Source organism: Oncorhynchus gorbuscha, linkage group LG16 (assembly GCF_021184085.1).
Source record: "Oncorhynchus gorbuscha isolate QuinsamMale2020 ecotype Even-year linkage group LG16, OgorEven_v1.0, whole genome shotgun sequence".
Taxonomy (NCBI): domain Eukaryota; kingdom Metazoa; phylum Chordata; class Actinopteri; order Salmoniformes; family Salmonidae; genus Oncorhynchus; species Oncorhynchus gorbuscha.
The window spans coordinates 50,910,660-50,936,033 of record NC_060188.1 but is presented as its reverse complement, the minus strand read 5'-3'; the positions used below and the strand labels follow the sequence as shown (position 1 = coordinate 50,936,033).

General features: G+C 43.7%; 1 protein-coding gene across 8 annotated transcripts in view; it reads left to right on the top strand.

Annotated features, from left to right (window-relative positions):
• The first annotated feature begins 1,170 nt into the window (after positions 1 to 1,170).
• Positions 1,171 to 25,374, top strand: part of LOC124000649 (peripheral-type benzodiazepine receptor-associated protein 1-like) — a 169,288-nt gene continuing 145,084 nt past the window's right edge. For 6 of the 8 annotated variants that reach the window (XM_046307185.1, XM_046307184.1, XM_046307190.1 and 3 more), the window contains exon 1: positions 1,171 to 3,597. In XM_046307185.1, coding sequence (XP_046163141.1) covers positions 2,527 to 3,597 — 1,071 coding nt within the window. In that variant the 5' untranslated portion in view covers positions 1,171 to 2,526. Of the gene's footprint in view, positions 3,598 to 18,260; positions 19,682 to 25,374 lie in introns of those variants that run through there. The other 2 variants (XM_046307182.1, XM_046307189.1) reach the window with 2 other exon arrangements.

Here is a 25,374-nt window from a genome sequence, read left to right as displayed (position 1 = left end):
CAAAGACCTATTTATGACAGGTACAGTTGTCTTCTTTAATGATGAGAGGGGGTCATGTCAGATTGTGATTAGGGAGCTGAGGTCACCAGGGTCCTCTTCACTTTCATCTGGGGTACTGTACTATTGATATAATCGGGTTAAAAAACAGTGTTCAATCTGGTTTAACAAAGCTACTATAGACATGCCCCTAAACATGTAGCTAGTTGAGGTCACCAGGTCTTTTTCACTGTGGTGTGTGTACTTATACCTTAGAGACCCGCCCCTAAAATGTGAAACACAACCCTTCTCATGTTCCTCTCAGTGACGTTTAAGGTAGAAATCAAATCTCAAGGGTGCAGTTGTCACAAAGAAAACAAGGCAAAAAACAACATAGATCAACAAAACAATGTAATGCTTCACAAAACTATTTTTCTCCCTTTCCGAGATTTGGTCGGGTGTGGAGCTGGAGGGCAGGGACAGCTTCCTCCTCTCAGAGTTTGGAAATCAGGGCATCAGGCCAGCATGAGAAAACATTTAGAAGAAAGAACCAGAGGGGAAAAGAGTGAAAGAAAGGGAAGTTCACAATGATCTCTTTTCCCCAATGTCTCAACCTGTAGAGACACCTGACACTACTGATTGAGTGAATTCATATCCCTGTGATGGCAGCAAGGAATAAAACAGCAGATAGTAGCTGAAGGTTGAGTGTGAGAGGAATGTGCAGAGACAAATAGGACACAAACGTTTCTTTGTCACAACAGACAAGAGACACAGAGGAGGGACAGTTACAGGGCACAGCACACAGTCATCTCTACCCGGGGCAGGCTGTCATTGTAAAATAAGAATTTGTTCTTATTAACTGACTTGCCTAGTTAAATAAAGTTACTATTATTTGTTAATAATGTTAGTTCTGTGTGTGTCATAGACCATAGTTACAATGGTGAGGTGCCTGTGTTGAACCAATTATATTTAGCATCTAATAATAGATAACAGTTATTTGTAATTTCAAATACGACTCTGCTAAAAACTCGCAGCCTCCCTTCCTCACATTTCAACATGTGAAATAGTTTATTTGTAATTTTTATCAGCCTTATAAATAACGGGCCATATGCACTTGCACGTGCAAGCCACTAGTGGTCGGTCGACTTACTGTCAACTTGATGACGGGGCAAGCTTAAGTGCTCTTCCAGAGACACTTAGAAAGGAGTAGGATCCTCTCCTGAAGCAACTGGTCCTCCATTGAGATGCGGGGTTCGACCGAGGCCACTACGGTAGTTCGAGTAAATCAAGAACTGTTGTCTTACGTGGGCTTCGGTTGAGGGCTTGTTCTAACTTTAAATTGTAAAGTTATTAGTTATTATTTTAGTAGCAACCGACTGGGTTATAACGTTAGCTATCTAACTTTGTGTGTTGCTGTAGCTACCGTTAGCTAACTGGTGAGAGGTGAGTTTGTAATGCTGTGTGTTATGTCTCGTACCTTGACTGTCATCCACGTGTGGCTACTGGTTTTTAATTAGCTCCCGGGCTAACTAGCAGTCAGCTGATTTAACTAGCTAGCTAGTGGCAGACAGATTAGCCTAGGCAGTCGATAGTGGCTAAACTAGTACAGTAGCGGATGCAAGCGAGACGTTATCTCACTCTTCGCATGTTTGTTGTCAATTCTAGCCTCTTCGCTCCAGGATACCTGTACACACAGCTCCTGGAGCAGAGGCTATGCCAATTCTAGTTTTGGGGCACGATGACGTCAATTCCAAACATGGCCAGAGAACTGTCCATGTAACGTCAATGAGCTACCTAATGAACATTTTATTAGGCTAAAAACAAACATGTTATCCTTGCCTAGCTATACGGCATCAACTTTTCTCAAGTGGCATTGTATGATGCCACTTGTTGCATCCCCGACATTTTCTTGCTTTAGTGTGCATAATCAACTAGCTTAGCTAGCATGCCTTTGCTAACATGTCATCCTTCACTGTGTGTGTGGATTTGAATGACGTCTGCTGCACGTGGGCAGGTAGCGAGGTAGGAAGATGGTTACACAAATTGAGTGACCCATTTCAAACTAGTTTGTAGGATCAATTACCAGTCATTTGTCATGCATGTGTATGGAATTTAACTTTTGATGACTGTTTTCTCATCTTTTGTGGACATGCAAGCAAAGAGTTCCCTAGTCTCACTACATCAACTACCAACCAATTCTCATGAAAGATAAATAAATCATGCAATCACAGTGCTTTGACATCCATCAAACACTGATTTGGATCCTGCCATCTGATTTCCTGCCATCCACCCCCCCCCCCCATCAACTTCTTTACAGTGATCTGCTGTGTTAACTTCATGCTGCTTGTTTGATAAGTATCACCCCACTACATCTCAACCTCCTGCATGACTCCTCCCCCCCATAATCATCTGGCCCTCAGTCCAACTGCATGTGTCCTCCCCTTTCCTGAACTGAGAGGGCCTCCACTAAACTGCATGCGCTCTCCCTTGAACTGAACTGAGTGGGTCTCCCCTCGGCGCGCCTACTTTTCTGTGAGTGCTTCACTGACCATGGGGAAGGACAGGGGGGGTAATGCTATGGTTCTGTCGTCGAAGAGGCCGTGCCACGGGTGGGGGGACCACGGTCGCGACCTGGAAAAGCTGCGTTCGACCCTGGAGGTAGAGAAGTGCCGTAACCATCAGGCTCACCAGAGGTTCTCTCTGGAGCTGCGTCGGCTCCGCGAGGAGGCTGAGAGGGAGCAGCAGCGGGCCCTGAGGGAGCTGACGGCCAGGCACGAGCGACAGAAGGCCCTGGAACTCCAGCGGCTACAGGAGGTGCTGAGGAGGGAGCAGGCTGCTGAGGTGAGACACCTGCTGAGATACAAAGGACAGGAGTTAAAGGCGGTAGGCACTGGGCTGGAGAGGGAAGCTGCCACCAGGCAGGCCAGGGAACTGCAGCGCCGGCTGGTTGAGGAGGCCAACACAACCATCACTAAGTCTGGGTGGAAGAGCAGGGGGGAGAACGTAGACAGAGAGCCTGGTTGTGTTTGCAGCGGTGCCAGCTGCCGTAAGCTGGAGCAGCTGCTGGTGAGGCTGCAGGTTACAGATAGAGATGGAGAGCAGGCTGAGTTCCTCCAGCGTCTCAGACAGGAGCTGGAACTGGAGAAAGACCTCTGCCACCTGCTTGAAGTTGACGGACATGGACGACGACTAGGGACCAGGGAGGTGAAGGAGAGGAACCAGAGCTCCTCCAGGGCTCTCAAAACCAGGCACAGGTCTAAGAGCTGTGTCCATCTCCTCAGCAGCAGCACCACCCAGGACCAGGAAGAGCACTCCCATCGCAGTGGGCCTCCACCACTGGCCCGCTCCATGTCCCTTTCCCAGAGCTCCAAGAGTCCCTCATCCCCTCCACCCAAGAAGAGAACCAGGAGAGAGCATATGAACGTGGCTTCAGGAAGGAACCTCAGTGCAGCTGCCCGCTGCTCCTCTCCCCTGGCTGGGGACACCTGTCGAAGCACCAGCTCCCCTCAGACCACATCCTCACCCCATGCAGGCTGGGACCTCCAGTCTAAGTCGCCTGGGTCAGACAAGTCCTCGCCCTCCAAATACTCTGACAAGGATAACATGGAGGACCACATGGAGGTAAGCTGCTTCATATTTGCATTTTCTCACCCCTCTTTCCTTTGACTATAGGTTGATGAGGTGATTTGAGGTCACCTTTCTGGTCTCATTATAGCAAATGCCATGGCATCAAACTTTCTAATGTGCACATGCATTGATTTTGATTATGTAATGTGTTTCTGATTTGTTATTCAAGTAATTTGGGCATATGCTTTAATAATGCCAGCACAGGCTTTAAAAATGCAACCTTGCATGTTTTTATTTTGCTCAATGAGCGTGTAAGATATGCAGTATAAAGCAAAAGCAATCCTTATAGTCATCGTCTTGGAAGGAGATCAGATAAAAGCTCAAGGAAATTGGATTAGGTCTACTGGTCATAAACACCTGAGTTGTTCCATGTCATTTCAGCAATCCATGACACCCACCATCACATACTATTCCAGAACAATTTGTGTAGTTAGATACAGATAAGATTAGCATTCCTGCAGCATTATTTTGTTAGCTTTAATGATTGTGCCCAAATTGGCCCTTTCTTTGATTTATAAGATTCAATATAGTACCCAACATCCAATGTTAGGCCAAATGTATTCTTTCCATTGTGTAAAGGAATCCAATTAAAGTTGTCAAAAGCCACCCACGGACCCCACACCCCACCCCAACAAGAGGTATGCAGTATGAGTTGACCATGTTTGACAAGTAGTATGGAGCTGCAGTTTGGAGTATTGCTTCTTCATCCTATCTAATGTATTCCATGTGTAACTTGTGATGCAGATACACAGGGAATACGTTTCCCCTATATGCATTTAGCAGTGGAACATTTTTATAATTGCAGGAAATTAGCTTTGAAACTGCAATTGTTCTCTTATCCCCATGCATGATACCATTTGTAGAATTGCAGGAAATTAACTTTTTTTTAAAGCTACATTTTGTTTCTGTCATTTTGTCTTCCACCTGCTAACTTTGCCACCGCTGCCAAAACATTTTTATTAGGGGAAACATTGGTTGAGGTTTTCTCCCATTCAGAGAAATTAGTCACTTGCATGATTTACTATAATGTTAGTGGTGGCTATTTAACAGTCTTTTGGCCTTGAGATAGAAGCTTTTCACAGTCTTTTCTTCCATTTATTAAATGGATCACACAACTTCCTTTGCAACTTTGGGTAGAAAACCAATAGCTTTGGCTCAAGAGGAAAATAAATTGTGTGGTCAAGCCAGTCCACTGTGAATGCAGTTAATGGTGACCACCTCTTAGCAACCTAATGCTTCAACCCTCAGGGCTGTCCCTATGGTGCAATTCTCATATGAAGACTTTTCCTACAAGCCTAAAACTGATGTAATGGGCTAGTGACTAAAATGTTGTGACAACTCCAATATAATACAATTATAAACCTTTGCAGTCATAACATTTGAAAACATCTATGTAGTGTGATTAGTGACATTGTGTGTGTTTGGGACTTTTACCATTGAAGACCATTAGAACTGCTGTCCAATACTTGTTCCATCATGTGGATAGGGGGGTGTTCCTCTGTAAACTAATCCTCCTTACTGTTTTGAAGGGAATAAGATACTCACAAAGGGGACATTTCCTGGACAGAGATTAAGCCTAAGAGAAGGACAAACTGAATTGCTTTCATGGAGGACTGGCTTGAATTGTGAGGATGACCACACAATTGTATTTTATCATGGGCAAAAGCTATCGTCTTTGCAACTTTGGGTAGAAAATCAATGTTATGATCCATTTAATAAACACGAGCAGCAAAATGTATAAAAGGTTGTGGCAGTCGCAGGAACAACGGTATCTAGTAGGGAAAAACATGTTACCCTAATTTCTGGACTATTAAATGCACCTGAATATAAACCGCACCCACTGAATAAAAAAAATAAAAAAGGTATTTTGTACATAAATAAGCCACACATGTCTATAAGCCGCAGGTGCCTACCGGTACGTTAAAACAAATGTCTTTACACAGCCTTTAAACGCAGTTTGTAACAAAAATAGTGTTGTAACAAAAATGGTTGAACGAAACACGGCTTGGAACAACATTTAAAAAAATAGCAGTAAACAGCAGCCTACCAAGAAAGTCATTGGTCCTTGACTATCCTCAAAGCACTTCATGAAACCACTGAAGTGATCTGCTTCGGGTCGGAGTTGAATAGCTCAGAACCTTAGCTTTCCGGGAACAGGAACAATGGTGGCCCTCTTCAAGCACGCAGGAACAGCAGAAACTGTTGATGATAGGGATTTTTTGAAATGTCCTCGCTGTCAGCAGCTCTATTTCCTTTTCCAACAGCCAGATCGATCGCCTTCAACTTGGGATGCTGCATCTATGCCTGCAGCCTTTGTCGATGAGGTTGACAAAATGTCTTAATCACCTCAGAATGATGAAGTTTGAGAGACTGCATTTAAGTCACATTGCAGGCCGTGTCAGTGGCACTGTTTGTCCTCAAAGCGGCAAAAAAGTTATTTAGTCTGCCTGGGAGCAAGACATCCTGGTCCGTGACTGGGCTGGATTTCATCTTGTAGTCCGTGATTGACTGTAGACCCTGCCACATGCCTCTTGTGTCTGAGCCATTGAATTGAGATTCCACGTGGGAAAAAAGTGTACTGACGCTTAAAGTTTGATAGCCTTACGGTGGGAATAACACTCTTTGGTAAATAATGCCAGACACCTTGCCCTGAAAAAGCTAATTTCTCTGAAAAAAATAGTTTCACAGTGAATACATTACAAAGGATGAAGAAGCAATACTCCAAGCCGCAGCTCCATACTACTTGTCAGACCAAGAACTGATACTGTGTACTGGCTGTTGGGGTGGGTGTGTATTCCCATCTGGCTTTTGATAATGTCCCAGTCCAGTTCCTGGATGTTTTACTCATTGCTAGGAAGAATGGTCAAAATCTGATGTTCAGTACTATATTGGGATATTATTGTTTTAATTTAAAATGCCTGTAGGCAATCAGCAAATTTCTTAGATCAAAATAATGTTTCAGGAATGATAAGATTATCTGTTTAACTACGTCAGCTTTTCCGAAGGGGGCGGGGCAGGGCACAATCTGAGATGGTAGAGTAACAATGATCCAAGGTTTTACCACCCCTGGTTGCGAATGGCCCATGCTGATCAAATTTAGGGGTTTGTTTTCAGATTGTCTTTGTAAATAAATGAATGCAGCCTGACTGAACAAATGTTTTCCAGTTTGCAAAGAGTTAAATAAAGTTCCTTACATGATCATTTAGGGATAATACGTGTGATTATAATCGGCATGATTGGTTGGAAGATAACCTTTTCCCATTTGAGACCCTGAGGAATCTAAATCAGGTTTTCATCAAGGATTTGAGTTCCTCCGTTCATCTTTCTGTTGATCACACCATGTCCCTGCTGGTCATCCCCACAGCATGATACTGCCCCACCATACTTCACCAGAGAGATGTTTGGCCCTTCTTTGGACACCGTGTTAGAAACCCTCCAGGCAAGCTTCAATGCCATAAGCAATGTCTCCGTGGCCTCCAAATGCTCTTATTAACATTCACTATACAACTCTCAATCTGTGGCCTCCAAATGCAGAGAAAACGTAAATGCAGCTCTTCAATATCCCTCTGGAATGCCACCCTTGCTCCAACATCAACTCTTGTTGTCTGACTTAGACTGGACATTGACAACTAAAATACTTAGAAGTGTCTGGTTAGACTGTAAACTCTCCTTCCAGACCCACATCAAACATCTCCAATCCAAAGTTAAATCTAGAATTGGCTTCCTTTCGCAACAAAGCATCCTTCACTCATGCTGCCAAACATACCCTTGAAAACTGACCATCCTACCAATCCTGAGTTGACGATGTCATTTACAAAATAGCCTTCAATACCCTACTCAACAAATTGGATGACAGTCTACTCAATGTAAGAAATCACGTTTTGTCAAAAAGCTGCATAGTTTCTACCCACCCATTGCGACCTCTCAGTCGCTCGTTGGCTGGCCCTCGGTTCATACTCGTCGCCAAACCCACTGGCTCCATGTCATCTACAAGACCCTGCTAGGTAAAGTCCCCCCTTATCTCAGCTCGCTGGTCACTATAGCATCACCCACCTGTAGCACGCTCTCCAGCAGGTATATCTCTCTGGTCACCCCCAAAACCAATTATTTCTTTGGCCGCCTCTTTCCAGTTCTCTGCTGCCAATGACTGGAACGAACTACAAAAATCTCTGAAACTGGGAACCCTTATCTCCCTCACTAGCTTTAAGCACCAACTGTCAGAGCAGCTCACAGATTACTGCACCTGCCCACCTATAATTTAGCCCAAACAACTACCTCTTTCCCTACTGCAGCCCATTATTTTTGTTTCTACTTTGCACATTCTTCCACTGCAAATCTACCATTCCAGTGTTTTACTTGCTATATTGTATTTACTTTGCCACCATGACCTTTTTTTGCCTTTACCTCCCTTATCTCACCTCATTTGCTCACATCGTGTATAAACTTGTTTATACTGTATTATTGACTGTGTTTGTTTTACTCCATGTGTCGTTGTATGTGTCGAACTGCTTTGCTTTATCTTGGCCAGGTCGCAATTGTAAATGAGAACTTGTTCTCAACTTGCCTACCTGGTTAAATAAAGGTGAAATAAATCAAATAAAACCATAGGGATGGTGCCAGGTTTTCATCCAGTCGTGATGCTTGGCATTCAGGCCAAATAGTTTAATTTAGGTTTCATCAGACCAGAGACCAGACCAGTTTCTCATGTTCTGAGAGTCCAAGCGGACTGTCATGTGCCTTTTACTGAGGAGTGGCTTCCATCTGGCCACTATCATAAAGGCCTGATTGGTGAAGTGCTGCAGAGATGGTTGTCCTTCTGGAAAATTCTCCCATCTCCACAGAGGAACTCTGGAGCTCTGTCATTGACCATCGGGTTCTTGGTCACCTCCCTGACCAAGGCCATTTTCCCTCGATTGCTCAGTTTGGCTAGGCGGCCAGCTCTAGGAAGAGTCTTGGTGGTTCCAAACTTCTTCCATTTAAGAATGATGGATTCCACTGTGTTCTTGGGGACCAACATCATGGCTTGGTTTTTGCTTTGACATGCACTGTCGACTGTGGGACCTTATATAGACAGGTGTGTGCTTTTCCAAATCATGTCCAATCAATTTAATTTACCACAGGTGGACTCCAATCAAGTTGTAGAAACATCTCAAGGATGTTCAATGGAAATGGGATGCACCTGAGCTCAATTTTGAGTGTCATAGCAAAGGTTCTGAATATTTATGTAAATAAGGTATTTCTTGTTTTTATTTTTAATACATTTGCAAAAATTTCATCCTCCCTATACACCATAACTAAGTCAAAAGATTGGACACATTTACTTATGACTTTTCTACATTGTAGAATAATAGTGAAGATGTCAACTATGAAATTACACATGGAATCATGTAGTAACCAAAAGTGTTAAACAAGTCAAAATATATTTTAGACTCTTCAAAGTAGCCACCCTTTTCCTTGATTACAGCTTTGCACACTCTTGGCACTCTCAACCAGTTTAACCTGGAATGCTTTCTCAACGGTCTTGAAGGAGTTCCCACATATGCTGAGCACTTGTTGGCTGGTTTTCCTACATCACACCTGCTCCTCCATGCTTCATGGTGGGAACCACACATGCAGAGATTATCCGTTCACCTACTCTGCATCTTACAAAGTCACGGTGGTTGGAACCCAAAATCTCAAATTTGGACTCATCAGACCAAAGGACTGATTTACACCGTTCCAATGTCTATTGCGCATGTTTCTTGGCCCAAGGAAGTATCTTATTCTAATTGGTGTCCTTTAGTAGTGGTTTCTTTGCAGCAATTCGACCATGAAGGCCTGATTTCACGCAGTCTCCTCTGAACAGTTCATGTTGAGATGTGTCTTAATTTCTGAGGCTGGTAACTAATGAATTTATCCTCTGCAGCAGAGGTAACTCTGGATCTTTCTTTCCTGTGGTGCTCCTCGTTAGAGTCAGTTTCATCAAGAAGCTTCAAATGTGCCTTATTGACCGACCTTTATGCCTTAAAGTAATGATAGACTGTAATTTCTCTTTGCTTATTTGAGCTGTTCTTGCCATAATATTTGGTAAAAGACCATGTTCTGTATACCACCCCTACCTTGTCACAACACAACTGATTGGATCAAACGTATTAAGAGGGAAAGAAATTCCATAAATTAACTTTGAACAAGGCACACCTCTTAATTGAAATGCATTCAAAATTACTACCTCATGAAGCTGGTTGAGTGCCAATATTGTGCAAAGCTGTCAAGGCAAAGGGTGGCTACTTCACTATTATTCTACAATTTAGTAAAAATAAAGAAAAACCTTTAGTAAAAATAAAGAAAAACCCTTGAATTAGTAGGTGTGTCCAAACTGTTGACTGGTACTGTACAATGAACAAAAATATAAACTCAACATGTATTGGTTTCATGAGCTGAAATAAGATCCCTGAAATGTTCTATATGCACAAAAAGCTTATTTCTCAATGTTGCACATATTTATTTACATCCCTGTTGGTAAGCATTTCTCCTTCGCCATTATAATCCATCCACCTGACAGATGTTGCATATCAAAAAGCTGATTAAATGGCATCATTACACCTTGTGCTGGTGACAATAAAAGGCCACTCTAAAATGTGCTGTTTTATCACACAACGCAATGCCACAGATGTCTCAAGTTTTGAGGGAATGTTTAATTGACAATGTCCACCAGAGCTGTTGCCATATAATTGAATGTTCATTTCTCTACTGTCTGCTGTCTGGACAGCTGGAGAAACTGTGGGTGTGCATAACCAAAGAATTTCTGCACAAATAGTCAGAAACCGTTGTAACCGACTTCAGTGGGCAAATGCTCACCTTTGATGGCTACTGGCTCGCTGGAGAAGTGTGCTCTTCACGGATTAATCCCCATTTCAACTGTGCCAGGTAAATGGCAGACAGCGTGTATGGCGTTGTGTGGGGAGCGAGCAGGTTCTGATGGTACGGGCAGTCATAAGCTACGGACAACGCACACAATTGCATATCGATTGCCATTTGAATGCACAGCGATACCGTGACAAGATCCTGAAGCCCATTGTCATGCCATTCATCTGACGCCATCATATGTTTCAGCATGATAATGCACAGCCCCATGTGACAAGGATCTGTGTACAGTTCCTGGAAGCTTAAAATGTCCCAGTTCCATAGCTTGCATGCTCACCAGACATGTCACCCATTGAGCATGTTTGGGATGCTCTGGATCACCATGTACGACAGCGTGTTCCAGTTCCTACCCATATCCAGTAACTTCGCACAGCCATTGAAGGATGGGACAGCATTCCCCAGGCCACAATCAACAACCTGATCAACTCAAGGTGAAGAGGCGACACCGGGATGCTGGCCATCTAGGCAGTTGCAATGAAAAGCCACATCTCAGACTGGCCAATAAAAGATTAAGATGGGCAAAATAACAGACATTGGACAGAGGAACTCTGCCTAAAAGGCCAGCATTCCAGAGTCGCCTCTTCACTGTTGACGTTGAGACTTGTGTTTTGTGGGTACTATTTAATGAAGCTGCCAGTTGAGGACTTGTGAGACGTCTGTTTCTCAAACTAGACGCTCTACTGTACTTGTCCTCTTGCTCAGTTGTGCACCGGGGCCTCCCACACTTTCTATTCTGGTTAGAGTCAGTTCGCGCTTTTCTGTGAATGGGAGTAGTACACAGCATTGTACAAGATCTTCAGTTTCTTGGCAATTTCTCGCATGGAATAGCCTTCATTTCTCAGAACAAGAATAGACTGAGTTTCAGAAGAAAGTACTTTATTTCAGGCCATTTTGAGCCTGTAATCGAACCCACACATTCTGATGCTCCAGATACTCAACTTTTGTTTTATATTTTATTTCACCTATTTAATTAATTACTTAAATTATACAATGTGATTTTTCTGGATTTTTGTTTTAGATTCCGTCTCTCACAGTTGAAGTGTACCTATGATAACAATTACAGACCTCTACATGCTTTGTAAGTAGGAAACACTGCCGATTTTGCAGGTTATCAAATACACTGCTCAAAAAAATAAAGGGAACACTAAAATAAAACATCCTAGATCTGAATGAATGAAATATTCTTATTCAATACTTTTTTCTTTACATAGTTGAATGTGCTGACAACAAAATCACACAAATGATCAATAGAAATCAACCCATGGAGGTCTGGATTTGGAGTCACACTCAAAACTAAAGTGGAAAACTACACTTCAGGCTGATACAACTTTGATGTAATGTCCTTAAAACAAGTCAAAATTAGGCTCCGTAGTGTGTGTGGCCTCCACGTGCCTTTATGACCTCCCTACAAAGCCTGGGCATGCTCCTGATAAGGTGACGGATGGTCTCCTGAGGGATCTCCTCCCAGACCTGGACTAAAGCATCCGCCAACTCCTGGACAGTCTGTGGTGAAATGGTGGATTGGTGGATTGGAGCGAGACATGATGATACCGAGATTTGCTCAATTGGATTCGGGTCTGGAGAACGGGCGGGCCAGTCCATAGCATCAATGCCTTCCTCTTGCAGGAACTGCTGACACACTCCAGCCAGATGAGGTCTAGCATTGTCTTGCATTAGGAGGAACCCAGGGCCAACCGCACCAGCATATGGTCTCACAAGGGGTCTGAGGATCTCATCTCGGTACCTAATGGCAGTCAGGCTACCTCTGGCGAGCATATGGAGGGCTGTGCGGCCCCCCAAAGAAATGCCACCCCACACCATTACTGACCCACCGCCAAACCGGTCATGCTGGAGGATGTTGCTGGCAGGAGAACGTTCTCCACTGCGTCTCCAGACTGTCACGTCTGTCACGTGCTCAGTGTGAACCTGCTTTCATCTGTGAAGAGCACAGGGCGACAGTGGCGAATTTGCCAATCTTGGTGTTCTCTGGCAAACGCCAAACGTCCTGCACGGAGTTGGGCTGTAAGCACAACCCCCACCTGTGGACGTCGGGACCTCATACCACCGTCATGGAGTCTGTTTCTGACCGTTTGAGCAGACTCATTCACATTTGTGGCCTGCTGGTGGTCATTTTGCAGGGCTCTGGCTGTGCTCCTCCTTGCACAAAGGCGGAGGTAGCGGTCCTGCTGCTGGGTTGTTGCCCTCCTACGGCCTCCTCCACGTCTCCTGATGTACTGGCCTGTCTCCTGGTAGCGCCTCCATGCTCTGGACACTACGCTGACAGACACAGCAAACCTTCTTCTTGCCACAGCTCGCATTGATGTACCATCCTGGATGAGCTGCAATACCTGAGCCACTTGTGTGGGTTGTAGACTCCGTCTCATGCTACCACTAGAGTGAAAGCACCACCAGCATTCAAAAGTGACCAAAACATCAGCCAGGAAGCATAGGAACTGAGAAGTGGTCTGTGGTCACCACCTGCAGAACCACTCCTTTATTGGGGGTATCTAGCTAATTGCCTATAATTTCCACCTGTTGTCTATTCCATTTGTGGAACAGCATGTGAAATGTATTGTCAATCAGTGTTGCTTCCTAAGTGGACAGTTTGATTTCACAGAAGTGTGATTGACTTGGAGTTACATTGTGTTTAAGTGTTCCCTTTATTTTTTTTGAGCAGTGTACTTGTTCTCCCCACTGTACATGCATACAGAGAATAGAGTCGGCCTGAGAATTGAACCCTGTGGCACCCCCATAGACTGCCAGAGGTCCTGACAACAAGCCCTCCGATTTGACACACTGAACTCTATCTGAGAAGTAGTTGGTGAACCAGGCGAGGCAGTCATTTGAGAAACCAAGGTTATTGAGTCTTCCAATAAGAATGTGGTGATTGACAGAGTTGAAAGCCTTAGCCAGGTCGATGAAGACAGCTGCACAGTACTGTCTGAGAATGTATGCACACATGACTGTAAGTCGCTTTGGATAAAAGCGTCTGCTAAATGGCATATATTATTATATTATTATTATTTTATCGATGGCGGTTATGATATCGTTTAGGACCTTGAGCGTGGCTGAAGTGCACCCATTACCAGATCTGAAACCAGATTGCATAGTGGAGAAGGTACGGTGAGATTCGAAATGGTCGGTAATCTGTAAACTTTGCGTTCAAAGATTTTAGGAAGGCAAGGCAGGATGGTTATAGCGCTCTAGCAGTTTGGGTCTAGTGTGTCTTCCCCATTTTGAAGAGGGGGGTGACCGGAAGCTTTTCAATCTTTAGAGATCTCGGGAGATATGAAAGAGGTTGAACAGGCTAGTAATAGGGGTTGCAACAATTTCGTTGGATAATTTTTGGAAAGATAGGGTCCAGATTCTCTAGCCCAGCTGATTTGTAGGGATCCAGATTTTGCTGATGGCCGGGGTAGTGGTAGCCAGGTGGAAAGCATGACCAGCCGTAGAAAAATGCTTATTGGTATTATCGTAGATTTATCGGTGGTGACTGTTTCCTAGCCTCAGTGCAGTGGGCAACTGGGAGGAGGTGCTCTTATTCTCCATGGACTTTACAGTGTACTGAAATTTTTAGGAATTGGTGCTACAGGATGAAAATTTGTTTGAAAAAAATTTGCCTTAGGAAAGCTAAGTGACTCTGTATATTGGTTCCTGACTTTCCTAAAAAGTTGCATATTGCGGGGGCTATTCGATGCTAATGCAGAACGCCACAGGATGTTTTTGTACTGGTCAAGGGCAGGGAAGTCTGGGGTGAACCAAGGGCTCTATCTGTTCTTAGTTCTACATTTTCTGAATGGGGCATGCTTATTTAAAATGGTGAGGAAAGCACTTTGAAAGAGCATCCTCTACTAACCGGATGAGGTCAATATCCTTCCAGGATACCCGGGCCAGGTCGATTAGAAAGGCCTGCTCGCTGAAGTGTTTTAGGGAGCGTTTGACAGTGATGAGGGGTGGTTTACGGACGCAGGCAATGAGGCAGTGATCGCTGAGATCTTGGTTAAAGACTGCAGAAGTGTTTTTAGAGGGCAATTTGGTTATGATTATCTATGGCCCATGGTTACAGATTTAGGGTTTTACCTGGTAGGTTCCTTGATCATTTGTGTGAGATTGAGGGCATCTAGTTTAGATTGTAGGATGGCCGGGGTGTTAAGCATATCCCAGTTTAGGTCACCTAACAGTACGAAATCTGAAGATAGATGGGGGGCAATCAATTCACATATGGTGTCCAGGGCACAGCTAGGGCTGAAGGGGGGTCTATAACAAGTGGCAACGGTGAGAGACTTATTTCTGGAAAGGTTTGATTTTTAAAAGTAGAAGCTCGAATTGTTTTGGCCCAGACTTGGATAGTCTAACAAAACTCTGCAGACTATCTCTGCAGTAGCTTGCAACTCCGCCCCCTTTGGTAGTTCTATTTTGTCTGAAAATGTTGTGGTTGGGGATGCAAATTTCAGAATTTTTGGTGACCTTCCTAAGCCATGCTTCAGACATGGTTACGACATCAGGGTTGGCGGAGTGTGCTAAAGCAGTGAATAAAACAAACTTATTGAGGAGGCTTCTGATAACTTGTAATAATAGCTGCAATCCGGATATCGGGATCGATATGACAACTACCACCAATCAGGCTATTATAGTAGAGTGGCCAGATGGCTGTCACTCCTCAGTAAAAGGCACATGACTGCCCACTTGAAGTTTGCCAAAAGGCACCTAAAGCACTCTGACCATGAGGAACAAGATTCTCTGGTCTGATGAAACCAAGATTGTACTCGTCTGGAGGAAACCTGGCACCATCCCTACAGTGAAGCGTGTTGGCAGCATGATGCTGTGGGGATGTTTTTCAGAGGCAGTGAATAGGGGACTAGTCAGGATTGAGGGAAAGATTTAACAGAGCAAAGTACAGAGAGCTCCTTGATGAAAACCTGCTCCAAAGCACTCAGGACCTCCGACTGGGGTGAAGGTTCACCTTCCAACATCAAAAATAAGCACACAGCCAAGACAATGCAGGAGTGGCTTCGGGACAACTCTCTGAATGTCCTTGAGTGGCCTAGCCAGACCTGTTCAGCGACGATCCACATCCAACCTGATAGAGCTTGAGAAAATAATGGGGAAAAACTCTCCAAATACAGGTGTGCCAAGCTTGTAGCATCATACCCAAGAAGACCAAGGCTGTACTGAGTAAAGGTTCTGGATACTTATGTAAATGTGCTTTGTCATTATGGGGTATTGTGTGTAGATTGATTAGAGGGGAAAAAACAATTTAATCCATTTTAGAATAAGGCTGTAACGTAACAAAATGTGGGAAAAGTCTAGGGGAATGAATACTTTCGAAATGCACTTTTAGATGTCTCATGGAAGGGTGGGATATGCAAAAGGGGTAAAATTTGAGAACGTTTATCTCTTGAATGTTTTGGAATTCGGGTCCAAAAAGTCACTTTCTGAGCACTTATACAATGGGAAAATATGTATGGAAGGTTTTGTTAAAATCAAAAGGGGCGCTGTCAAAAATTGAAATCAAAATGATTTTCCCAGTTGTCTTGCATGTTTGCTCTTTTTCTCTGGCTGTTGTTTTCCTATCAGTGCTCCCTGCCCCCAGTCAGGTTTCAATTAAAGATTGAAAGAGGTCTGACGCAGAGCGGGTGGGAGATTGGGGCTGTATGAGAGGAGAGCATGTCAGGGTTGGTTCCATTCATTGCCAAGGTCACGCTCACTCCAGTGCCGTGTAATTCAAGTTTTAACTGATGAGAAAATGGGGTGAAATGCAGTGAGAAGGAAAGGGTGCATCTGCTCTGTCTTTATCTGGAGAGGGATGCTCTCTTGCTCTCCCTTTAGGTGCTATAGGCCAAGGAATTCACTTTCCATTTTCTTGGAGAGGCGATTAGTTATGACATGCAATAAACATGTCTCCTACAGTATTTGTTGTTTGCTAAATCATTTCAATCATTCCTCCTGGAAATGTGCCTCAGGCCCTGCAATGGTCATGACCAGGATGTACAGAATGAAGCAGAGAAATCCTTGTCTGCATGACACACACCTCTTATCCTCCTGAGGGATTTAGGCTACCAGGGTTGGTGGAGCATGGTGTGAGGATCTGTGGAAGGAGTGATAAAGCATTCTGTTTAATTGAAATAGTGACTGGAGTCTTAAACTTGGCTTCAGACAGGTCGACAGGTTGCCATTTTCATTTTGATTACTCAGTCAGGTGCCCAGAAATAGATCAGCTTTAATGGGATGACGCGCTTACTCACCCTCCCTAATAGTGGAGAGACACAGGTGTAAACCCATGCTGCTGTGTATTATTACTACACCTCTAAATGCATAGATTCTCCAGCCAGCCAAGCTCATCTGTCTGATCCAGCTAGCAAGAGCAGCTAAAAGTGATGCATACACTATCTATTACAGTGCTGAATTTCCCCTTTTTATAGCTTCTGTTATTATAGCACAGACCAGAATACATGATCAGTCACCTTTGGAAGGAAGGCTCTTATTTTAAGGGAAATTCTCATTTCTGTGGCTGGAATATATGCCCAGCCTTGCCTCAAAATAAAGTGTAGATATCCAGGAGAGGGTCGAATTAAGCAGCAATTAGCTAATACATTATTGTATTACTAATAAGCTAAATTAAAAAACAAGACAAATATTGCACCCTAAATTCAAAACGACTTTGTACGAGGCTACAGCAATGTTATGTTTATAAGCTGGTTGGCTACACCACTATTCCAATGTTTTTTGTTGTTGACATATTTGGAGATGTTATTGGTAGATAATCTCTTTACATGCACTCTAAACGTGCCGACCTTATGGCATGCTATGTAAACCAGTGGAATCGATCCTTTTAATGGGGTGATTTGTTCTGCGGTCACGTCTCCTTGTTTGAGTTGCTTGGGATGGTAGAGTGACAGCGTTAGGTTGTAGGTCTGGTAACTGATCATCTGCTGCTTGCAGAGTACTATTTAAACATGGAAGGTCTGTAACTCAATGTGGTGAAAGACCTGATATTGCTTCACCATCATTCAGTTAGAAATCCCAATCTGGAAGGAGTCATTTCCTCATCATGGAATGAGATTCATATTCATTGGACGGCCACTGCAGCATTTACAACTCTCCCCTTTGTCTAGCTACAACTACAGTACATAAGTCAGTCAGCAGGTTGCTGCCTGCTATAAACCAGGACAGGGTTTTCGCTTCAGCAGCTCACCCCAATTTGTCTGGACTATTGACTGTATGGTTATGGTTAGTTCATGCTGTATGGTTAGTTCATGCTTGGCTATGAGTCTACCTAGGTTTGTGTTCATCACCCTGGGAGTACTCTCTCTCTCCCTCTGTTTGCACAATTGAGAAGCAATTAGTAGAGTAGCTGAATGGTCTGACTCTCAGCTTCGAAAGGTATGAATCTCAGCCAGCTGAGCTGCAGGATCATATTGTCAAGTTAATTCGCAAGACACCTGAGTGTGACGGTGACACTGTGTGTATGTTGGTATTTGTGTGTGTGCACAGTATGCCATCGCTCTGCCTTCAGCCAGCCTTCCTGTGTAGCAGTGTGTGTGCCTCCTCTTCGACAATCAATAGGCAAGCAACATCATTCCAGCGTCATCTCCGTGGAAACCAACTCGAGCTGCAGTTGTGATTGGCCCCCTCCCAGAGGCTGTCTTGATGTGATAGGAGGATAGAATCCCTTTCTTCCCACCCCCTCCTCCTCTCATGAACACAAACGCGCACAGTTTGTTTTTCCCCTTCATTTGGTCATCTTCCTTCACCTTAATGTTGTTAAATGGGAAACGGGAATTAGACAGTTCATTGAGCCTCGTTGTTTTTAGCAGCATCGTCAACAAGGAGACCGGCACAGCTGGAGACCACTTTCATCTCAGCCAGCAGAGCAGAAAAGAGAGGACTGGAGAGGAGGTTGGACCTGTTAGTTAAACCAGTCATTTTCACCTGATCTTGTTTGCCTTCTTACACACTATACCAGCAGTAATTCTTCTGTGTTGTCGTCACAGAGAGCCAGAGTCAAGCTCCTCTTCTAAGCGACGTACGTACTGCTAATTACTAGGCTTTCCTTTCCTGTTCCCATTTGTGGAAGAGCAACAATGACCGATCCATCCCTCTGTGGAGTAAGGAGGAGTGGGGAGGCAGCCTCCCTCAGTCAACCTAGCAAGTAGGACCCGTAATCAGTCTGCACGCTTCACTATTCTAATCAAATAGGATCACGGGGAAGTACATGCGTGATCATTGCATAATTTCTACTGCAAATGCTTCATTGTTTGGTGTCTGTGCATGGACGTAAGAAGTGTTTGTCGTGAATACACGATATCCTGCAGTATTTGAAGACTGTTTTTTTGTGGGAGACGTCATTGAGGGCATTTTTCCAGCCCCCCCTAAAAGTTCAAATTTTAAAGGAGCAGCTCTCTGGATTTTTTTCTTGAGCTGGTTTTCTCTTGGATATGTTGTATGGAATATTTGATAAAAGGAACACAACGAGGAAGCCTACCACTTAGTGCTATTTTTGTCACCGTGAAGCTACATTAACAAACTTATGAGGTGGCTGTGTTCTGTTACTGATGAGCCTGGTAATTACATCACTGAGCTTACTGATCTTATCGTGTCAGTGTCGGACACTTAAACTCACCTCAGACCAAGTTACTACACCCCCCCCCACACACACACACACCCCTTTTAACTTACTGAAGATCGAGGAAGAGAAAGAAGGGGACAGGAGGGTGTCAGGGTAAAAAACCTGATTATCCTTGGTAGCGGCTGATCCATGATACCCCCCCCCAGCAGTGAATGACAGGATTGTGTCGCCCTTGCCCCCCCTGTTGGGCCTATTGATTTCTGCTGCCAATGCACTGCCGCTGCCTGCTTGTGACAGTAGAGAGTGATGTATGACCTGTGCACCAGGACCGAGCAGCCACCGGAACCTGAACTGGAGCAGCCTGCATCTGCAGTGGATACAGACATGGAAAGGAGAAGTCGTGGAGAGGCTGAGGCCCCAGGACATCAGAACAGGGAGAGGGATACTACGACAGAGGAGCAGCAGTATACTACTTCTACCAATGGTGACTTAATGGACGAGGCAAATCTAGACTGTGCCACTGTGACACCCACAGCATTGCTGGGCAAGAGACATCACTCACTCTATGAGGACCTCAATGGCTGCGAGGTGGAAAGGTTTCGCAAGGTAAGTCCTGGACTAGAGTATGTTGTGATGGTGTACCTGTAACCCATCTCTACCTTTAAAAAAAAAAATCCCTAAAATAGTTACAATTCCTCCAGATAAGATACACTGCACCTTTAGGACCCCCTAGAGTTGTGCGGTACCGCTGCAAAGTATTGGCTGTTGCATGCATGGATGGTCTGTCAATTATATATATGAAATGACGTATATATGCCATTTAGCAGACGCTTTTATCCAAAGCGACTTACAGTCATGTGTGCATACATTCTATGTATGGGTGGTCCCGGGGATTGAACCCACTACCCTGGCGTTACAAGCGCCATGCTCTACCAACTGAGCTACAGAAGGACCATAGATTGAACTGCTAATCTGACGCAGGTTTCCTGCAGTTTGAAATGGGCCAGTTCTCTCAACTCTGCATAGGACCTTACAAAAGTATGTTGTCAGCTAAGCCTATATGTTTAGGTTGTCAATGAACGTCCTGATCTAATCTTGCTTGAATGCCAGTCTGACTGCAAGTATGACTCAGGTTAGCTGTAGGTTTTCTTTCTTTTTAATCTGGGTCAGTGCTATCGTAGGCAGCTCTGTTTTAGGTTGTCTGTCAATGAATGAACTGCCAGTTTGGTCTGAAGCAGGTTTTGCTGTAGGATCAGGGCTGGGTAATATATTGTGAATGATGGTATGGATCCACATACCGTATGGATTTTTACAGTACTGTCTAAGGTATTTTTATACAGTGTTTAAAAAGAGTATAACTTCTACGATTTGGACTACTTCACCAAAGATATTTATAACTAACCCAAGATTGTTTACAGTGTGTGAATTAAGCATTATGGTCAGAACAAGCAAGGAGGTGGGCAAAGCCAAGCATGAGCTAGCAAGATCCTATTGGCGCATTGTAGTATGGATTTGCATATTTCCGTTAGGGAATGCCTCCTTAAGTGTGCACAATCTCAATTCGACCTTGCAGTCCTGCTAAACAACAAAACAAATGTAAAACTTTGGCAAAGCGTCGAGTCTCCAAAATGTAGTGCACTATAATCGTAACAGATTATTGTAGCTTTGGTAACTGAAACATTTGAGATCAGATGTTTCATTGATGAAAACATTTGCAGAATATCGGCCCAGTTTCACTCAGTTCCATCCTCTACCACTACCCTTGACTAGACTTCCTCTCACTACCATAGTTGGTGATGAGAAAACGTTCTAAACGGATGCTTCAGCTTTAGCCCCTGTGACGTGTCAGGGTAACCCTATCTGTCTGTGACTTCACTGTTAGTTTTATACTAGTTTGTTTGAGAATAAAACCATTGGAATGGAGGTAGCCTACTTAAAATCACTTACAGTTTAAGTCGGAAGTTTACAAATACCTTAGCCAAATACATTTTAACTCAGTTTTTCACAATTCTTGACATTTAATCCTAGTAAAGATCACTTTATTTTAAGAATGCAAAATGTCATAATAATAGTAGAGAGAATGATTTATTTCAGCTTGTATTTCTTTCATCACGTTCCCAGTGGGTCAGAGGTTTACATACACTCAATTAGTATTTGGTAGCATTGCCTTTAAATGGTTTAACTTGGGTCAAACGTAGGTTGAATTTTGGCCCATTCCTCCTGACAGAGCTGGTGTAACTGAGTTTGTCGGCCAGGTAGGCCTCCTTGCTTGCACACGCTTTTTCAGTTCTGCCCACAAATGTTTTATAGGTTTGAGGTCAAGGCTTTGTCATGGACACGCCAATACCTTGACTTTGTTGTCCTTAAGCCATTTTGCCACAACTTTGGAAGTATGCTTGGGGTCATTGTCCATTTGGAAGACCCATTTGCGACCAAGCTTTCACTTCCTCACTGATGTCTTGAGATGTTGCTTCAATATATCCACATAATTTTCTTTCCCCATGATGCCATCTATTTTGTGAAGTGCACCAGTCCCTCCTGCAGCAAAGCACCCCCACAACATGGTGCTGCCACCCCCCGTGCTTCACGGTTGGGATGGTGTTCTTCGGCTTGCTAGCATCCCCGTTTTTCCTCAAACATAACGATGGTCATTATGGCCGAACAGTTCTATTTTTGTTTCATCAGACCAGAGGACATTACTCTAAAAAGTTTGATCTTTGTCCCCATGTGCAGTTGCAAACCATAGTCTGGCTTTTTTTAAGGCTTCTTCCTTGCTGAGTGGCCTTTCAGGTTATGTTGATATTTATGACTCGTTTTACTGTGGATATAGATACTTTTGTACCTGTTTTCCCCAGCATCTTCACGAGGTCCTTTGCTGTTCTGGGATTGATTTGCACTTTTTTCACCAAAGTATGTTAGTCTCTAGGAGACAAAACGCGTCTCCTTCCTGAGCGGTATGATGGTCCCATGGTGTTTATACTTGCATACTATTGTTTGTACAGGTGAACGTGGTACCTTCAGGTGTTTGGAAATTGCTCCCAAGGATGAACCAGACTTGAGGTCTACAATTTTGTTTCTGAAGTCTTGGCAGATTTCTTTTGATTTTCCCATGATGTCAAGCAAAGAGGCACTGAGTTTGAAGGTAGGCCTTGACATACATCCACACGTTCACCTCTAATTAACTCAAATGATGTCAATTAGCCTATCAGAAGCTTCTATGACATAATTTTCTGTTATTTTCCAAGCGTTTTAAAGGCACAGTCAACTTAGTGTATGTACACTTCTGACTCACTGGAATTGTGAAACAGTGAATTATAATTGAAATAATCTGTCTGTAAACAATTGTTGGGAAAATGACTTGTGTCATTTGCAAAGTTGATGCCCTAACCGACTTGCCAAAACTATAGTTGGTTAAAAATACATTTGTGGAGTGATTGAAAAACGAGTTTTGATGACTCCAACCTAAGTGTATGTAAACTTCTGACTTCAGCTGTAGAATGAATTTGTTGCCATCCTAAGGTCATGCACTACTCATAAAACACGAATAAAGGACCTTTCTTGTTCAGAAACAAACTGTCTCATACTGCCATACTGTCCCCAAAAATGTATACTTAGCAAGAGTTGACCTCAACCCATATTTAACACTGCTACAGACTTCCAGTGAAGGTCAATAAGGGGAAGTTTGGAACCCAGAAGATCTCTCTCATAATTGGCCTCTACTCACAGCAAGTTGACTGTTACTAGTAGGGTGAGTGACATGGTGATAGTCAGTTGTATTAAAAACGGTGTACGTTATTTATATTGAACCTTTATTTAACTAGGCAAATCGGTTAAGAACAAATGATTATTTTACAATGACACCCTTGCCAAACCCTCCCCTAACCCGGATGACGCTGCGCCAATTGTGCACCGCCCAATGGGACTCCCGATTACGGCTGGTTGTGATACAACCCAGGATTGAACCAGGGTCTGTAGGGATGCCTCTAGCATTGAGATGCAGTACCTTAGACTGCTCTGCCATTCGGGACATCAAGGATTGTTATGCACACATACACTCAAGTCTAGACACACTAAGTGTTTTCTTGTATTGTGCTTGTCACCTTTCTGTGTCCCAACATTTCTGAATATGTACTAATAGGTTATTAGTGTAGAAAGAGCTTGGATTCTGGTTATGATTGGATTCTGTGGTTAGCAGTAACTGACAAAACATGAGAAAATAACTAGGCTCTTTCCAAGCATCAGTAGCCTGTTTTCACATGGAACTGAATTGCTGTTGGTGTTTTTTTTTATTGAACTGTAGTGTACTAGATGACAATTGCATTTTATGTGGAGAGATTTAAAGGGTAGCTTACATGATTTTGATCAAACAAATCACTTGGTGATTTATTTAGGGAAGGATGGGGCAGAGATAGGTGGAGGGAGGGCGAGCGGGATAGATAGTGGGATGGAGGGAGAGTTTGAAGAGCAGAAGAGAGCGTCTTCCATGTGAGTTCCCCTGAGACGGTCTGTTTTGATGAGCAGAATATGAAGCTAGCTTTCGTGTGTGGCAGTCGTGAGGTAGGACAATCCCCCGCTCGCCTCAGCTTGACCCCACTATGACATCTCTCTTCTCCCTCCCAAATATCTGCTGAGAGGAACAGAAGCACTCCGTCCTCCTGCAAAGGGAGTGAAACCAGACTACTCAGCTTTTGGAGGAACATTCATATTTAAAAGCCCATTGTACAAGTACATCAGGTTAGCTTTTTCTTTTTAAAATCAGTTTTTCGTGTTGGGATTTTCTGAGTATTTCAGAGCTAAAAAATGATCTGTCAATGGGATGCCTGTCGGGCTCTCTCAGGATGCTGGCCACTGGCCTCTCTGCCGTTGCTTATCCTCGTAAACAAAGCAATTAAGTCTCAATAGAAAACAAATATACTGCACCACACACATGCAGACACACACGCGACGTGGTGGTAGATGAATGGCCATCTGGCCACAGGAGCTGAGAGGGAGGGAGCATTTAAATGATGCATTAGCAATTATCTGATGGACCTTTCAGCCCAGTGGGGGGTGATCCCCAAGTATTGTTAAGATGGGAGGTTCTGTCAGTTTTTTTAGAGATGACTATTTATTTTCTGGTTACATGTGGTGCAGAGTGGGCAACCTAGTGCGTGTCCTTATTCCCCTTTACCATTTCCAGCCTTGTGTGTAGTGCGCGGCGTGTGACATTATAGCCCCCAACCCCCACCCAGCTGTTACAGCAGCCTATTATTCAGGAGGTGTGTGTAGAAAAGGAAGGAGTCTATTGCGTGAGGTGATGCTGTCGTTCCTTTGGATCACCAATAAACCTCTGGGCTTTGATCAAATGTATAGAACAGTATAGAATGTCACCTTCTTATTTGAATAATAATGATGCGTGCGAAGGGTACAGAGATATAAATACCCCCCCCCAAAGGCTAACCTCCCGTGTTATTGGTAATGGTGAGAAGTTAGAATGTCTTGGGGGGTATGATCTTAGTGCCTCTATTCAGGATTTTCTGTTATCATGGTAGCATCCACATTATTGTAGAAGTGATCAGAAACTTATTCTATTCTTATTTAGAATAAAAGGGACTCCAAAATGACATAATACATGATTTACCATTCATTTCCATTGAGCACATCTGAAACACATCCAAAACAAACTGCAAATGCATCCAACAGATTTGTCTCCCTTCTCAATCCTGAATCCTTTTAGAGGGTTTGGTATATTATTTTTTTAAGTTTTTGTCCCCCACACAGCCAGGCACAGATGCTAGACCTAACGCCTTTGTGTTTTGTATTGTATCAGTAACTGTTTGAACTGTATAAGTCAGGGTGATGTGGTCATGGTAAAGATTTAAAATCCGCAGAGCACTTAAATTTGGTCTCAAATTGCTATTGTTTGCCACTGCTGGCCACTGTTTTTATGATCTGCTTTGAAGAGTAGTTTTAGGGGATGTGTTTAACATGGTGGGGCTATGAGGCTGTTTGATGACACGCCTGAGGGAGAGGCTAGGGGATAGGAGGTGACTATATAAGCCCCCCAGTGTAGTTTCCTGAGCCCCCCCACCACACAAGAACACACATGCACACCCCTCCTTCTCACCCACTGTCTTCATCAAACAGAATTAATCAGTCTCATATTCTGAAGAATAATCTTGTTTAAAAAAAAATCCTGTCCTTCATCTCGCTGTCTCAATCTAATTCATCCCCCTTCCATTTTGCAACTTTCTGACTCCACAGGAGATTGTCAGTCTTAGTGACACTAGGTGGTTGGTGTTGGTGTTAGTCTGGTGTGA